This window comes from Electrophorus electricus, chromosome 11, assembly GCF_013358815.1.
Source record: "Electrophorus electricus isolate fEleEle1 chromosome 11, fEleEle1.pri, whole genome shotgun sequence".
Taxonomy (NCBI): Eukaryota; Metazoa; Chordata; class Actinopteri; order Gymnotiformes; family Gymnotidae; genus Electrophorus; species Electrophorus electricus.
In genome coordinates this window covers 20,487,114-20,504,532 of record NC_049545.1, presented here as the reverse complement: position 1 = coordinate 20,504,532, position 17,419 = coordinate 20,487,114, and the positions used below count along the sequence as shown (strand labels likewise).

The 17,419-nt window shown below is 41.8% G+C and overlaps 2 protein-coding genes across 4 annotated transcripts in view; one reads left to right on the top strand and one right to left on the bottom strand.

Annotated features, from left to right (window-relative positions):
- Positions 1-19: 19 nt before the first annotated feature.
- On the bottom strand, positions 20-2,805 carry mad2l1bp (MAD2L1 binding protein). Its single transcript, XM_027025614.2, has 3 exons — positions 2,217-2,805; positions 1,549-1,814; positions 20-1,057 (listed from the first exon to the last, which is right to left on the bottom strand). The coding sequence occupies exons 1-3, from the start codon at positions 2,608-2,610 to the stop codon at positions 542-544; spliced, it is 1,176 nt and encodes a 391-aa protein (XP_026881415.2). The 5' UTR covers positions 2,611-2,805; the 3' UTR covers positions 20-541.
- A 4,732-nt stretch (positions 2,806-7,537) lies between these two features.
- Positions 7,538-17,419, top strand: part of macrod2 (mono-ADP ribosylhydrolase 2) — a 486,386-nt gene continuing 476,504 nt past the window's right edge. Inside the window, exons 1-2 of one of the 3 annotated variants that reach the window (XM_035531411.1) lie at positions 7,538-7,793; positions 10,733-10,837. In XM_035531411.1, coding sequence (XP_035387304.1) covers positions 7,757-7,793; positions 10,733-10,837 — 142 coding nt within the window. In that variant the 5' untranslated portion in view covers positions 7,538-7,756. The remainder of the gene's footprint in view (positions 7,794-10,732; positions 10,838-17,419) is intronic. The other 2 variants (XM_035531409.1, XM_035531410.1) reach the window with 2 other exon arrangements.

Below are 17,419 nucleotides of genomic sequence, written 5' to 3'. Positions count from 1 at the left end.
CTGGTATTGCTTAATATGATACATGAATAATTTAAAAAGTATATTTAATTATAATGTCCATTGATATTCTGGAAATGACATCTTTTTGTAATACTTTGTCCTTTGATAAAAATTAACAGCAAAAAGACAGGTGACAACATATAGCACCATGCATAAAAGAACCGGTTAGATATAAAATCAGAATCATGGATATTCAATTAGAAATAGTTTAGCCTTGCTCTTCTAACCACACAATTTCCAAACTTTTCATTCAGGAGACAACTGACATGTAGAAATGCCTCCTCCAGCATGAAGTTAATTTCTTCATTGTAAAATGTAACTAAAATTAAGCAAAATGTTTAAAGGAATATCAGTACTGACTAATTGTATGTCGCTTATCTGGGGTGAATTTAATTCAAAATAATTTAAATGAATTCCTCAGTCAAAAATGACAACCTTTGAGGTATTTATACTCGAGTATGTGGTTAGGTGTAACTGATCGATTCCTGAACCCTTATAAACATCACAATGTCTTAGCTTGGGGCTCTACTTTAGCGCCTCGTCATTTACAGAAGCCCTTAACAGTCACTGGGGCTTGAAACCATATATAATCATCCCAGTCTCTGGTGCTGCTCACGGACTTCCGGCTAGCTAATGAAATCACCTGCCTCTTCACCCTGGCAGGGACTTTGAAGTCGAGCTTTGGCTTGAACCACGGCACGCCGCAGTCCCTGTGGCCGAGAGCCATGACCGTGGTGGCCATGAGCCGCACGGACTTCACGTCGGACAGCAGGTCGGCCACAAACAGCGTGCGGAAGAGCTGCCTCAGGCATGAGGAAGTCCTCAAGCTTCCGTCACTGCCTCCCACCACCACAGCCTCCATGTTGATCTCGTACAGCTCGGCGGGAAGCAACACAGATCCCCCCAGCATGAAGAGTACCCGGGGCACACGGCTCAGGGAGAACAGTGCCTCCAGGTGGATGAGCACGTCGTCCAGCTCCTGCAAAGTCCTCCGGCCCCGACGCCAGTTCACTCCTCCAGAAGATTTTGCAGGCTTCCTGGCTACTGCGTCCTCTGGCTGTGTAGAAGGAAATGGTGGAGTTTTGGTCAAAGAAATCTCATATAGTAGTAATTGCACAGATGGTGCAAAAAACAAAATCAGTCTAACCATATTGCACCTTAACTGGAGTTTTATTTTATAAAAATGCAAAGAGAAATACTGTATATTGTACACGCAAGAAAGCTGCCATGTCAAGGCACCGGGCTGTTGCAACATGCTAGATGAAAATGATAAAGGGTTACCAGGTTGAATTTGTTGTGGAAAGATTCTAGTTCTCGTGTTTAAAGTCAGCGGAAAGCCACGACAGCCTTCAGTGAAGTGTGGAGCAGTAAAATAATACCAGGAAAATCAAAGTTTACAAACATTTTGGTATTTATCATTCCACAGCATAAAGTCTTGTTAAAAGTGAGTCACTAAACGAGCGGTGCATTCGAATTTCCAAAAAATCTCAGACCTGAAGATAGCTTTAATCAAAACGTGACAGCCATGCTTTAAGAACAGACTCTTACCTGTGTGGATGCATCCTGTTTCTGGAAGAACACCATCTGCTCATAGGTCATGGGCAGCTGCTGACGCTGGTATAGGACGCATTTCAGGAGCTCGCAGACGAACCTACAGCAGCCCTCCTGTGTGACGCTCCCAGGGAACACGACATCCACACGGCCTTCCTCCCTGGCTTTCCTCACGCTCTCCTCATCCTCACATAAAGACTGAGGCGCAGGCGTCGTCCTGAAGTCAGAGTCCCACTGCCTGGTCAGCTCACCCGGTGGAGTATCTGTGTGCAAGAAACCATGAAATAACAATCGATGGCGACATTGCATTATGTTTGGTAGCTCAGTAGTTAAGGTACTTGACTTGTAATTGGAAAGTTGCTGCTTCAAGCCACACCACTGCTGAGTTGCCACTGTTGGGCCCCTGAGCAAGGCCCTTAACCCTCAGTTGCTGAAGTTGTCACAATTGTAAGTCGCTTTGGATAAATGCATTAGCTAAATGCTGTAAATGTTTGGAAAATGTTGTTTAACGATTTTTTGTAATTATTTCAGACAGTGATTTCTTCACTGTGCGGTACACAGCTAAGATAGCAAATTAGTATGTTGCGTCCAGGCTGCTACTGTAACAAGCCCAGAATAACCTCGCTACTTCGCAACATTCAGAAGGAAGAGAGACTTTCGCTCACTGGTGTCTGCTAGCTTCTCTGCTGCGGTTCCAGCTCCAGACACGCCGGTGCTCTTGCCCATTTCCTCCTCTTCGCTTGCTTTCAGGGTCGTATTCTGAGGAAAGTTCAGCTTTCGAACTGCAGCTGCTCGCTGAATTTCCTCCCTAATTCTGTCGGTACCAGCCGATGACAGGCGACTCAAGTCTGTCCTTAAACCGGGTGAGTTTTCCGGATCATCGCAGCACAAACCGTTCCGTCCCGTGTCCGGTTCCCCTGCATTTCCCATTCCTTTGTTCTGACCATTATAGTGACCTACTGGAATGAAACGTTCACTATATCTAGAACTAGGGTTAGCAATTTCGACGACAGTCGTACTTTTATGTACCATCCCTTCACTCCTCAACTCCTCATCCATTTCTCGACCGGTTTGAACTGAACCCTCCCCTGTTGGTGCATCATGGGAAACAGTACACCGGAAGTAGTTCTTGCTACCTCATCCAGGTTTAACCCCAGAAATTCTATAACACACGCACAGTTCTAGTCCTCCTACAATAATGTCATCTGCTACAGCAACAGCAATAACAATAACCAAACAAGCTATTTGTAAAGATAGAAATTGCACAAAACCCTTGAAAATGTGGATTTTTAATTTAAGGTTTAAAGCTTTGTCAAAATATACAGTGAAGCTATCCACTAAAAATATTCTAATACTCAGAGCTGTTCAGGCCTTGGGATTCATGACAGGCTTATTTAACTAGAAGTCAAATGTATTATTCAAATTTATTTTAGTGAAATGTTACCAGAATGACCCAGGATAAAGACTAAACTGTTACAGAGATTTGCGGCTGTAACCTGTAAGTTTTGATGAAATTTACAACAACAACAACAACAACAACAATATATACGAGGTTTCGTACTCTTTCTTGCAGAGTACTTGGATAACAGTCATAATAAACATTTGAAATACAGCCGACCTAATTTAGGATGTCTTTTTTTTTTTTTTTTTTTTGGACAATACTAACACACAAACAAATACAGACATTTCAACTGAGTTGGCTGTAAATAAAGCCATCTAAAATGTTGTTTAGTATATTTGAAGAGTATCTAGTTTTATTCCAAGATTTTTAATTGCAATTGCACTTATGCAAAGAGGAGGGCATTTTCATCCAAATGATTAATGGCAAAGATGTTGGTCAAGCCAGCCTTTATGAGAAGGGTATCTCTGCAGACCAGAGCCAACTCCAAATGGGCAGTACAGCTCCAAATAGGTGGGACTGGATCCAAATGGATTGGGCATTACACCAAATTAAGATATTAGTTGTAAGTAATGAGTGAAATTGCACACAGTTTTACACACTGTTTAGCATGATTAACGACTAAACATCTATATATATATATATATAATGTTAGCTGTGTATATAGTGTGTAATACAGTATTTTTGAGTTAACTGTGTGTTATTATTAGGCTAGCTGTAATGTTTACCTGTAATGTAGCAACCGAGCTAATTTAGCACACTTGAAAATTGTCGGAATGCAGCTAAAGTTCGTTTTTAAGGTTTGTTATCGTTGTTATCAGCTTTATGGGGATGCCTCTGGAAATTGTCTTTTAAAAGTCATGACAAAGGTTGACTTATGCAGGTCACTAAATGAATTAATTACAACACATTCAGTACAATATAGCCAAATGCCCATTTAGATATGTGTGTGTGCTTGCATGTACTACAACTCATTCTTCAGCAGTTGCTCCTTCAGCAGGTTCTATGACGTTGCTTCTGGCAGCTCCTCTCCTCCTTCCTCCAATCACTCCTGTGGCATGCATGCCACTCTCACTCTGACCTTGTTGGTGAATAGGAAAGACTTTTACTCCGGCGATAAAGTACGATCTTATTTTGATTGAATGTTTGTTTCTCAGTTTAATTTGGGTTATGACTGAGATAATCAAAGTCTGGTTATTTCTGTAATCTTTACTCTGCTTCTTATGCAGGAGTCAGCAACTGCAAGGGCTCTATCCATTGCTATGCTATGGGTAGACAGAAATTGGACACTGTTCAGTGGGCATGTGGTAGAGCTGAGATTTTTGCCTATGACAGAAGAGGGCCACCAGAAAGCCCTTAGTGAGGTCTTGAAGGGGGATGACTGAGAGGTCAAAGAGCCCTTTCTGTGTATTTTTGATTACAGAGAGGATATGGAACTGTTTTTGCAAGCTTGTCTTGATAAGCAGAAGCTCCAGGTCATCACCATGTTCACTGTTACACAGTGCCCTTCTGCCTATAGTGTCTGAGGCACAGTCACTGGGCTTCACTGCCCCTCACCACACACCGCCTGAGCTTTTGTTTCAAACTGTCCTCTATATGTTGATAAACAATTAAAGAAATAATGTTAATCTACACAATTTATTTACTTTTTTAGTCAAGGATTTGTTGTTTCCATGTGGTTTTGAGTACACATTGTGCTGATGAGATCAATATATGAATATTATTATGGGAAATATTGAGGGTAACTATTTGAATACATTGGGTCAACTTGAAATTTATTGAGAGTGGAAAAATACTTAAATATATAATAATGGTCACCTCCTGTCAAGCGACATGACTTTAAAGCTGAGTTTGAGGAACACTGAGAGTTGTATGTGAAGATGTAGCCTACACTGTAACACTGAATAAGTCAGAAGTTGATTTAAAGTGTTTAGACTGATGTTACATACTGTCTTGCTCTGAATGATCACCTTACTTTGTTTCAATCAATAAATTTATTTTAGTTGAATTAATTAAATTAGAATAGATTAAAAATATAATTAAAATAAATAAACAATAATTTAAATTAAAATTATTTACATTTAAATAATTCAATAAATTGAAATAGAAATACTACATCAATGCAATGCCAACACGGTGAGGAACATCTTGTCTCCTTTTCTCTACTTCTTAAAATAACAGAAACAACTTTACTACAGACACTGAAATGCCTAAACGGATGTGCAATAAAATCTTATCAGATGCTTCCTTTGCCGACGTTTCCACATAAAGTCAATCCATGGTGGAGCAAGAATCGCCCACTTGGTTGTCTCCGGTCTGCAAAGATACATATTTGGCCGATATAGTGACTGGTTTTAGATATAGGACTATGCTTGAATACAGTCTAATAGAAATCATAGGTGCGTTGGCAGAGGTTTCATATAACGTTATGTACATATTAAATCAATTAACTTAAATGTTAGCTAATTTAGTTGATTTAACCTGTACATAAAATAGACCCACCTATGCTTATAATCTCAGTGAATGGCTGTTCCTACTTCAGATGACTACAGATGGCAGATCCCCTGGCGTGGGGACTTTTCTTGAAGCCCCGTCTCATCTGGCCCATGCAAACTCACCAATCCGTGTAGTTTACCGCAATTACTAAATACCCTACAGCAGGAGCGTCAAACTCCAATACACAGTGGGCCAAAGCTAAAAACTTGGACAAAGTCGCGGGCGGACCTTGATGTTTGCTGGAAAAAATGTCTACAATTGAGGAAGTTTTTCCTTCTCATCAGATATAACGATGAACCTTTTCATATGGAAACAAACTTAAAGTGTTGCTTAAACACTGAATCTGGAACAAGCAAAACTTAATACTATAAACATATGTGAAATCAAATGTCAAATAAAAGACATCTGTGGCATTCATTTCTTAAATAAAAATTGTAAAAATATAAATATATATTATGCCTTTTTGTCTATTTGCAGCCTTCTGTTAAATTTCAATGGTAATCTTTTTTCACAGGTTAACAATAATTTCCTTCAGTGAAAATCCATTGATAGACTGACAGCTGGGCAGTATCAGATGTGTTGCTGTTCTAATCCACACCAAGGGAGAATGCAATGAAATATTTTCCATTAGCTGTTCATGTAGATTTGTGGCAAGATCACATGCATGATCAGCTACTGTGTTTCTGCTAAGTCTCAAATTTAAAAATGATTGCCTTTTATCTGGGCACACGACGTCGCAAACTTTGATCATGCACTTTATGACAAACACTCCCTCATTAACGGGCCGGTCTGAATTTGCAGTCTCTCCTGCGACAATAAAGATATCCTTTACAGCAGCCTCTCTTTGTAATTATGGCTTTTGTGAACATAGTCTGTCGTGAAACCAAACGTCCTTTCATCTGCTCTACTTTCTGGCGTTCTGCGCTACGTCCACGTCCTTGTCGTGGTGTTTCGTTTCATAGTGTCCTCTTATATTATTTGGTTACAGCTACGTTGGCTCCGCACACAAGACAAACGGGTCTGTCCTTTACATTTGTGAACAGATATTCTGCTTCCCACTTTTCTAGAAAGCTTGTTTTCCACCTTTCGTTTGGATATTTTTGGGAGGGGTGGCCCGATGCGACTGGTAGCATGAGGTCGCTAATCAACCTCAACAGAGGAGGCGGCGCTTGCGGGTCCTGACTGACACGCCAGCGCAGCATTCTGGGATTTGCAGTATTAGCGGTGCAAGCGCTGTCTACCGGCGGGCCAGCTCTAGTAGACATTTGGTATTTTCTCGCGGGCCTGAATTTGACATATACAACATTTTAATCTGTAATTGTCTCACATAATCCCACCTGGACACTCCGGAGATCGCCTTCTCAAGGTTTTTTTAACCTGGTTTACTCACATCCCTGTCCGTCTAACACTTAGGCTGTAGGCTATGTATTCATTATGAATATTCAATATACACATTAAGGATCAACACAATAGCTAGCTATCGGATTACTTCCTAGACCCATATTAGTCTTTCCAAGAGATCTTTCTTATAGTCGGTCAGTCAGTCAGTCAGTCAGTCAGTCTGTCTGTCTCTCTCTCTCTTCTGCTTTAAAATTCACAACCCGTTAGCGGTGAAGCTTAAGTCAATTCAGACCACTTCTTTTATATAAACTACAATATGGAGCAGAAGATGACCACGAATTTGGCTGCTATAAGTCGCGAAACCTTAAAAATGTGAACACACCTCCGCTGAACACTGTACAGTAACTGTTCACCTGTCTGGAGGTTGGAACTACTTAGGCTATTAGATTTAACTTAAGATACCTACATTTAATATATACCTTTTTTGTTCAAGAAAGCAGCTTTTTATGATCGAAAAACGTAAAACGAATGATTTCAGATTTAAAGAGAAGACGAGCCAAATATCATTTAGTATTTTTATACAGCTGGGCGAAGTCCAGCGTGGCAGCTCCGCACATGCGCACGACGCTCCTCAGTCTCTGGCCTACCGCATTTCGGCGCTCACTGAGATCAACCTAACCCTCTTCGGCTGCGTATGGCTGCTGCCGGGAGTGCCACCACCCAGTGCTCCTATCACATTCTCACTTCCCTGTCGAGAAAGCCCAATCGGCCGGTCGCGTCTCCGACGTGCCATTAAAGGCACGGCCAAGCTGGGTTGCCCGGTCTCCAGTGGATTTTGACAGCCTCTCAGGTGAAGCATCACGCCCGGGAGCGCTTTCGCTTTCTCCTGCCTCGCCGGACGCACTCGCTGTGAGCCTGGGGTTGCTTCACTCAAAAACCATCTCTCCGAAGCCCACGCACCACGGCACCATGAGCAAAAAGAAAAGGGAATGGAGGACAGAGAAAGGTAAGCCTCTGCCCGCCGTGGGAATGACCACTGTTGTGGATGTCCCCGCAGAAGAGCCTGCGGATGAGCGGATGTCTGCCCGGTGCGCGTCCAGGCGGACGTCGGGCTGCCCGGCTGCCCGTGTGCCCGGTGCGGAGTACGGCTTTGGCAAGCGTTAACGCTGCCGTAATGAAGTTAGGAGCGGGCTCACTGCTGCTGATTCGTTCCTTCTGGACTGCTGTCCGAGTCTTTGGTGGAAAAGCCCTGGGTGTCGATTTTGAAGGGGGAAAAATCCCCCCAAAAACCTTATTCCACCCATCACAAAACCGGTTAAGGACATTGACGATACGCAGCTTTGGCGAGCGCTTCCTGGGAAATTCATATTCAATTGATAAAACGAAACTCGATGAGTAAAATCGTTTTTCTGCTACTGCACATGCTCGGAACTTTTTATTTCCGAGCTAGATACTATCGACTGAGCCGTTCAGAGGCCACTAAGTTATATTCAGCAATACAAAAAACTACCCCCCCCCCCCCCGTAGTGGTCCTCTCCAGCGTTTTCAGATGAGGTGCTGAGGCGGCATTAGTGAGGTGTGTTAGAGATCTTAGTTACACACCAACATGAATCTGCCTTTTGGCCATTTCGTTTAACATCCAGGCACACCTGTTTGTGAACATGTATACCAAAAAAAATGTAAAGAGCACATCGGCATCGCTTATTTATTTATTTTTGTACTTACATGTACAAAAAAAAGTTTTGATTTTGTAGCTTACATAGAGAGATGCAAGAAATGCACAACATTTCATTAAAGAAGTATGTCAATAAACACAGTACTATGGTGTTTACATGGGTGAATTTATAGAATTTAGAAAATATTAAGATTTAATATATTTCAGTTATGAATCTCTCAGAAACACATACAGTCTGGAGCTGAAGGTATTTATAACAGCAATAGTGTTGTGTTAACAGTATTTGATAATCTTTTGTAGTTTGACTATTGGTTTTAAAAAATCAGACAGTCCTGTCAGGGGAATGATGATCTCACTACAAAATGTCTACAACAGCATTACATATCATTACTACAAAGTGATGGCCTACATGCTTATAATGTGGAACCCAGGTAGCTCTGCTTGGAAAAATTGTCATTTAAACCAGCATACACCTCTGTCTGGAGGTAGCGTTATAGTTTAGGCATAGTGAACTTGTGCTTACTGCAAATTATAATTAAGAATCTCTCTCTAGACCGATTGTGTTGTTTCACAGACAGACCATAGCCCAAACCGCACTGCCAGGAAAACTAATTTATTAAATCATATTGGTTTAATCTGGTCCTTTGTTAACGAGAATAATGACATGACTAAACCCAAGTGAATCCGTAGTACTCAGATGTTGGTGGGGAGTCTGGGTCACTCGACCACCCTGCTTCCGCCACCACAGGGTCGCTCCACCCTGCCTCCACAACCACGGGGTCGCTCCACCCTGATGTGACGTGCAGGACTGAGAGCGAGAGGCAGAGAGGAGGGAGGGACGAAGGGAAGTGTAGTTCTCTGGGATACCTGCCAGTGAGCCCTCTTCCTGGATCGACTGCAATAGACTATAAGGACCACCGGGGGTCCTGTGCTACACCTGCCCATCAGACACTGCAACGTTGGTGACTTCCCATGCTTGTCAGTTTGCTTGTAAGGCTTGGTGCATCTACGAGCGCAGCAAGCTCTGCTTTGTGTCACTTTGGAGAAAGGGGCATGCTGTCCCATTCCATGGGGTCCTACACAATGCACGAACCACAGGCACAATGGCTAGCCCCTCAGACTTGAAGGAGATGGTCAGCTAATCTTAATTAGTTCCCTGAGTGCGTCCTCTCTTCATCCCGTGCAGTTCGACCAGGGTCCTCTGACATCAGGACCAGTTGAGAGTTGGGCAGTCCACCTGGTTTGTCCTGTGAGGTCACAAACCGCTGGGGCAGGTAGATCGGTCTGGATTGAGACAGGGAGGGTTAATGACATGGAGGTCATGGCTGTTTTGTTGTTTTCCTTTGTTTTGTTTCTCCATCTGTGGCAGTCCCACGCCAGTCCTCTTTCTGGTTTATCTTCTGACTGTAGCATCTCGAAGGTTCAGACCTGTCTTCTTGGGGAGGAAGCGCCCATGTCTTCTGCCTGTTCCTGACATGCACTTACAGAAACATTTGTCTTCGTTCTCTAAACAAGCGCAGCAACAGCAATCTGAGGAGCAGGAGTTTTGGATGTGCTTCCAGCATCAGCGTCAGCTGCTCGCTTCTGGCTTGTAGGACCCCGTTTCTGATGGTGGCAGGTTTCCTCTGGCTCAGGGAGTGTTTTTTGGCATAGTCGTTTATTTTAACTATGCTGTACTGTAAGGTAAAAGGAGTGTTAACAAAACAGAATTTTTCTGGCCAGACCACATGTAAAGTTACATTAAGGAACAGTCCCACCCATTTGAATAAACACTCCTGCTCTGTGGTCTTCATTTAAATTTCCTACAGAGTTCTCCACCTGATGCCTCCCTCACCCTTAAAGCAGCCAATTGGCAGCATACAGATGGCCTTTTGACCTTTTCCAAGGGACATACCATGTAAAAGTTTAATCAAAGTCTGTAGAAATTTTAATTTGAATCCAAATTTAAACCAATGTAATTCAGCACATAGGCCTTTATCAGGGTTGCTGATTGCTAACCAGGCTGACTCTTCTTGATGAACAAGAATTAAAGCCGTATAGTAAATATTTGATGATGATTTATTTGATTTAAATATTTGACTAATATTTGAGTAGGTTCTCAACATGTTGACCTATAGTCTGCACCAGTCTGAATTACTGAAGTGGAATTTGGAATAGTCATCATATCAGGCTACTTGCTGTTCAGTACCTCTAGAAAGTGCAAGGAAGACTTACTTGGTTTAAATCCTGCAAGTGCTTTTCACATAACCGTTTCGTTTTCAATTCCACAGAGCGTTTGCTCAGTCTTGGACAGGAAGAAAGACGTAAAGAGTATGGGAGCAACTATTTGGCTTTGGACAAGATACCCACCTGGAGGCAGCATGTCAACAATACAGGTATACCCCATAATCCAAACTCACCTGATAATCAACAGTCAAATTAACAAGGGAAGAGAACGCATTAGAGAATGCATCTATTTCCGTTAGTCAAGATTCAAGAAACATCACCTCTAGTTAAGCATGTGAGCACAATACTGGAACTTGCTTTAAAAAATATTTATTGTTAAGTTTACTTTGGATTCACTATTCCTGCCAATGAACACAAAGCCCACCTCTAAGATCTACAGTGGCCCATGGAGCTCAGTTAAGTTTATAGCATTACCATAGTTGTCATGACTTCACTTTCGAGCGATGCAGTGGGCTCTGTGTTAATGATATTTTGTTATTTAACAAGTTGTTAGCAAAAGTAAACCGTGTGGTAGCTGTTACTTCAGTGTGTGAGTGCTTGTATGCAGAAGCCTGGATAAATGATAAGGACCAGGAAAGGGTTACAACCCTCTCCACCGGCAAAGTATTGATTTATCCTACTTGGTCAATTATGATGATATACCATTGCATTTCTTTTTTTTTTCTTTTCTTTTCTTTTTTTTATGAGAAACTTATAATTTAATCCTGTTATCCAAAAACTCTGCACGTTTTTCTTGGTACAGCAGTGATGTTTGGCCAGAGTGGGGTGGAGTAGGATGGCATTTTACCCTGATATGTGGCCTTGCTACAGTAACTTATCTTCTTGATGGTGAAATTCTAAACCTATAAACACTTAGATTTCATATCATAATGATTTGCTGCTGTCAAAATAGTGAAGCGTTTTCACTGTCCAATATTTCTTTATAATGAGCTGTCAAAAGTTTGAGTCACTACATGTGTTTGCTAGTTAGCATTATTACCTGCAAGGGAGTTTAATGCAATTGCCCAGCATTACAAATATTTCCCTGAAGGTGGTTCACCCACTTTACTTAATCTCTAAGTGCTAAACATTTATCTACTCGATTCATATGTAAAGTATATTACTTAAATAGTTAAATGCATTATACAGATTGCGTTTCTACATCTGTTCAGGAGAAACATCTCTAATTCTGCATCCCACTTCATCTGCTTCACATGTCATAATTCTTTACATTTTGGAAAACGTTGGAAGTGCTTAATGTTTGTTTTATTATGATTATTATAAGGTTTTTTTTTTTTTTGGAAGCACAGCATGGTTTATTGTCCGCAGTACAAGCACCTGCCATGGCAGGATACTTGCCGGATTCAGCCATGCTTTTTAGCCAAACGGACAGAGATTTGGCTGGAGTAACAAGGCGTTCAGTAGTGTTTCAATAAATCAGTGTAGATGCAAAACAAGATTCCATCTCAGAACGCAGTTTTTCAAACAGGTTTTCTCAGGCACTGCAGATGCCAGTGCTAAAACAATAGTTTTTTTATTAGATTCTACATGTTTTCGTATCTTATTTGTATTGGTATGTGAAGCACTTTTTTAATGCCTCTTTATATACAAAGGCTATTATAAGCTGTCACTTGCACAGTGAAGTCTGATTATGAGAGTACTGTGACTTTGCCAATCACTTGGCACACAAAAATCGCAAAAAAGGGGTAAGGGAACACAAACGGGTATCTAAAATGCACTTTGAGCAGTTTTTGTAAAATGCTATTTGAATGCAAATATGCAATTTGTAATCTGCAAACACAACCAATTGCAAGTTGTCTTGCTGAGTTGTTTTAGAACTGTAGGTATAATCTGAACTGCGTTCAGTTTTAGTGTTCTTAAAGCAGTGGTCACAAACCTTTTTAACAAATTTAAATCTGAACAAATTAAAGATCTAGCCTGATAAATGTTAGACTGAGGTTATGTTTTAAAAACTACTCATGGCCTATAGCCTCCAGTATAGGACCAGCTGGTCCAGCTGCAACTCCAAGTGACCATTTACATGTGGCTGACTTCATCTGTTTTTAAAGTCTCTGAATAAGGAGTCCGCAGTGACCATCATCGCCTCTTCTCCATCTGTGAATGTATTTTTGTCTGTGTGCTTTGGATGGCTAACACAAAGCTTCTGTATATTCCCCCCCATTTCTTGCGATCTGGTACATGACTGATTTTTGAGCTTTGGCTGCACACGTCTGTGCGGAGTATAAACTGTGGGCTTTGCCATCTACTGTCCAGACTGAGCGTCAGAGAGTGTATGGGGGGGTTTAGGTGTGCGCTAGAACTGAGGGAGTGTGTGAGTTAATCAGGTTAGAAAACGTGCACCCAAATATGACAAATTATGAGGAAAAAATATGCCTAAATTCTAGCAGTACATTAATCTCTGCACATGAGGCAAATGGACCCTGGATTGACTAGGATAGCAGGAAACATGGTAGCTTAACAGTATCTGCCCCATTACTTGATGAGCTGATCTCTTGCAATGCTTTATCTCATGTAAACCATATCTACCCTGCTATAAGACATTCAAGACATTCCCTCACTTCCTATTCACGCCTGAAGCAATAAGGTCCTGGTGGCATCCACGGTCAAGTTCTCCAAGCTTGTGTAGGCCAATTAGCAGAGGTTTAGTTACCTCTCTAGGCTTTTCTTAAGGCTCTGGGAAATCCTCAGGTGCTCCAAAAAGACCACAGTTATCTCGGTGCTTAAGAAACCAGAAATCACTGGCCTGAATGAAGGCTATCCTGTTGCACTGACCTCAACCATTAAGAAGTTCCTGGGGCAGTTAGCAAGAACCCATGTGTTCACCTCTACCAACCAACCTGGACCCAGTTTGCTTATTGGCTATTGCGTTGACAATACGCACTGCTCTCACATTTCTCCTTGTCCAGATATGAATGTGAGAATGCTGTTCATTGATTGGAATTCGGCATTCAACACCTTCGTTCCAACCAAATAAAATGCAGCTCCAGTGCAATGAGTTTGCAGATGATGCGTAGACCTCATCACTGACGAGTTGAGACCGAGGAGAGCGACACGCTGTCGGAGTGCTGCAGTTGCAGCAGTCTCCTTAACGTCAGCAGGATGTAGGAGATGATTTGTAGACTTTAGGAACCTTCAGGAGGAGGGAGGACACGCCTCTCTCCACATACTTGGAGCCACCGTGGAAAGAGGCAGCAGCTTCAAGTTCATTGCTCATGTCTGCGATGACCTCACCTGGGCCCTCCACACTGACAAAACTATGAAGTCTGCACGCCAATGACTCTACTTCCGCCAGAGGCTGAAGAAGGTTGGCCTGACTCCCCCCCCCCCCCCCCCCCCATTCCCCCTCCCTCACTAGTGCACCATGGAGAGCATTCTGTCTGCTCATGTTACAGCCTGCTATGGCAGCTGCTCCACCGGCAACTACAATGCTCCTCAGAGACTGGTGACAACATCAGAGCAGATCATCAGAATCACACTTGCAGCCCTACAGGGCTCATAAGATCGGATCACGCTCCAATCACCCAGCATACAACCCGTTCTCCAGGCTGCTGTCTGGCAAGAGGCGTCAGAACAACCAGTTATGGGCAGACGCGCTGAAGAACAGCTTCTATCTGCAGGCCCATCGCATTACCGAACAGTCTTAAATCCTTATCACACCAGCACAGTTATTGTCCCCTACTTTATCGTAGCTCTCCATGTATTTAATACATTCATATCCAGACACTCATCTTCAGGTGATTATTGCTGAAAGCATGGCGAAACCTTTGCGAAGGACTGTATCTCAGTGTTGGTGCCCGGAGGAAAACTCCTGGCACACTCGGACAGCTCAAGTACTGAACTTGAGAAACAAGCAGTGGCACAGCTACGGATGAGTTGTGAAAAATGCGAAATTCCGTGTGTTGTGATGGATATCTGTTTACAAGCAAGCTGAACTTCCCTTGATTTTGTTTCTTATGCATCAAATATTAACATCCTTCCTATAGCTAAAGTAGCAATACCTAGTTTACTTTGACTCCCTTGTTGTGCGGTTTTAATCTGTCAAGGCGACAAACTGCAGTTCTATATTCCTTTTGGCTAAATCATTTCTTGCCGAGTGGAAAAACACATTTGTTTTCCTTTCTGTAATGCTCATGTAATCTCTCCTGGTATTCAGCTGGTAATGTATTTGTACACAGTAATAACTTCCTTTCTCATCTTAACATCTTATACCAGTATGACCAATGTTTTATTCTGCTCTAGTGAAGCAGGAAAAATGTGAGGTGAAACCTCACCCCTAACATTTATCATGCAGAAAATAGCTTTTTCTTGAAATTAATGTTATTTTTGAAATTTATATAATGTAAGGTGCATTTAAAACACAATGCACTCTAGGTATTCAGTGGAAGAAAACAGAATTTTGAGGAATGTGATTTGTATTTATTTTATATTATTAGGGCAGGTTGTATGGGCTGGCTAAAGTCCATGTAAAACCAGACAAGGTATCTGTGTGTGTCTGTGGCCGCTCAAGACAGGAGAGAGGATTTTGGTTTTAGCAAGTTGTTTTGGGGTTACTGGCTTTGGGGTGTCAGGTTGCCTTCTGTAAGACAAGAGTTGAGACGAGCACCTTCTTGAGAGAACTGAAAGTCTTTTTTTTTTTTTTTGTTGTTTTTTTTGTTACTTTTAGGAAGTACCTTTATATCTGTAAAAAATCCACAACGGTTGGTGCACAGAGACTAGATGGCCATGACTGAATAAAAATCTGCTGTTGATGTGGAAGCACTGCGGACTGTCGTGAGTCTAGAGCGTGTCGCTATCTTGGATTTCGCAAAACGCAGTGCAGTGAGGGGCTTTAGGTAGGACGGGCGATGTCCTGTGGACAAGCGCTTATGAGGCCACTTCAGATAAACCTGAACACCACCTTCCTCCAGCAGGGCTCTTCACGACAGCTGGTGGTATAACAGGTGCTATGCAGGGCAGAGGTCTCTGTGAAAGAGGCCTGAAACGGGTTGTGGTAGCCTCACTGTCAAGCTTGCCCACCTGTCAGTTTGGGTTGTTAATTTGCAAGAGATCAGGCTAGTTGTGAAAGAAAAATGACAAGTTTTGATTCTTGGGAGTGATTTATTTATTTATTTTTTTAATGACTTGTCTTCAAAAACGTTTGATTGATCTGGAGCTGAATAAATGCTCTGCATTTGTGAACTTGTGGTTTTAAATTACTGTGTTACTGAATTACTGTGATTTGTTACTACATGACTATTTTCAAATGTGTCATATTAACCCAAGCTTCATTTCTTACTTCTAAATGGTGTTTGTTTGTTTTTTTTTTTTGTTTTTTTTTGTGGTGCCATCCTATGCAGAATGCTGTTAGTGAGCAGCTTCCCATGACTGCTCAAAGCAACTAGATTCAATTAATCAGTATCAAAGTATACTTTTTTGGAAAGTTCCAAAAACATTTGTTTTTTTTTTAATTACTGCTCCGGATCAGTTTCACAGTTGATTGTAAGATGGCATATTTCCACCAAAATGGAAATACTGAATGCTGTAAGCTTCACCTTGACGGAGTGCTCTTCTGGAAATGCCTACCAAAAGGGTTTGGCTGGTGACAGATGTGTAAAATTGCATGGGGGGGGGAAAAGTGATTTAATGAAATTAGCAATGGGCATTTGTATAAGATCCAATGGGTACACAACTGTTGTGGGAAATTATGCAAATTGTTAGAAAATTATGTAAATGAGTTGAATATTATGTAAATGTGAAGGCGTCATGACTATTCAGACTGAAGGGGCATGTGGCCCTGTATATTTTCCAAGATCTGCTATTTTTTATTCAATAGTGACTCTTAAGTTTGCGGCAGCATGATAACTTGTCTTTTACGTTCTCCAAAAACATGCCAGAGACGAGTAAGGAAGCAGAGCTAGTCACAGCTTGGCCAGCATTTGTCGGGCCCTTCCGAGCACGGCCCTGTCCTGCCGCTGCTTCTCATGAACCGCCAGGTGTTTCTCAGAGTGCTGCTGGCAGACGGTTATCATAGTAAGTTAACAGTTCAGCTAGCGTTGGGTGTAAAAACGAACGTCTGCTTCTACCTGATGTGTGTTTGACATCTGTTACACGATACTCTGTTTTGCCCTAAACTGTTAACTGGATCAAGCATGACGGAGCCTACAGAAACGCACAATATTTTTGACCACAAATTTTTACTTTTACCAATTACTCTCTAAAAAGTGTGGCATGGCCACCACATGTAGTTTCAAAATGAATTTGAAATAGGTTTTCCTAAAATGACATGACATTTTATCAGTATGGCTACTGTTTCCATAAAATGTTGAACATATCCTGATTGATATGACTGGAGACTTCTGTAGCCATTGTGCTTGCACTGTTCTGCCTGCCAGTCTGTACAGTAAGAACTGCCAGTACTACTCAATTCTGCCCTAGCTGTAGCAATTTTATCTGCATGGCACTTTTTACAGTAGATGTTGTCATACAGCCAAATGCAGCAGCAGAGAACAACTCCCAGAGATGCAATGAGCAGGACAGAGGGGACCCAGGAAGACTTGCAAATAAACATGGAATAAGTACTTGTTGGGGTGATCTGTGAGAGCCAGTGTTGAGTCCTAAAGATACATGCAGAATTTTGATTACACCAGAACACAGCATTACAGTTACTTGGCTAGTTTTGTGTTGATGGGATAGTATTTTTTTTTCTTGTTGCTTTAATGTCCACGAAAATCTAAAATGTTAAAGTTTTTATG

Bases quoted from the DNA above. Each gene is read 5' to 3' on its own strand.
- mad2l1bp (XM_027025614.2), bottom strand. From the start codon at position 2,610: ATGGATGAGGAGTTGAGGAGTGAAGGGATGGTACATAAAAGTACGACT. The intron at 1,815-2,216 runs GTGAGCGAAAGT...TCTTGCACACAG, and splicing joins AGAGAAGCTAGCAGACACCA to ATACTCCACCGGGTGAGCTG. The intron at 1,058-1,548 runs GTAAGAGTCTGT...CCTTCTACACAG, and splicing joins AACAGGATGCATCCACACAG to CCAGAGGACGCAGTAGCCAG.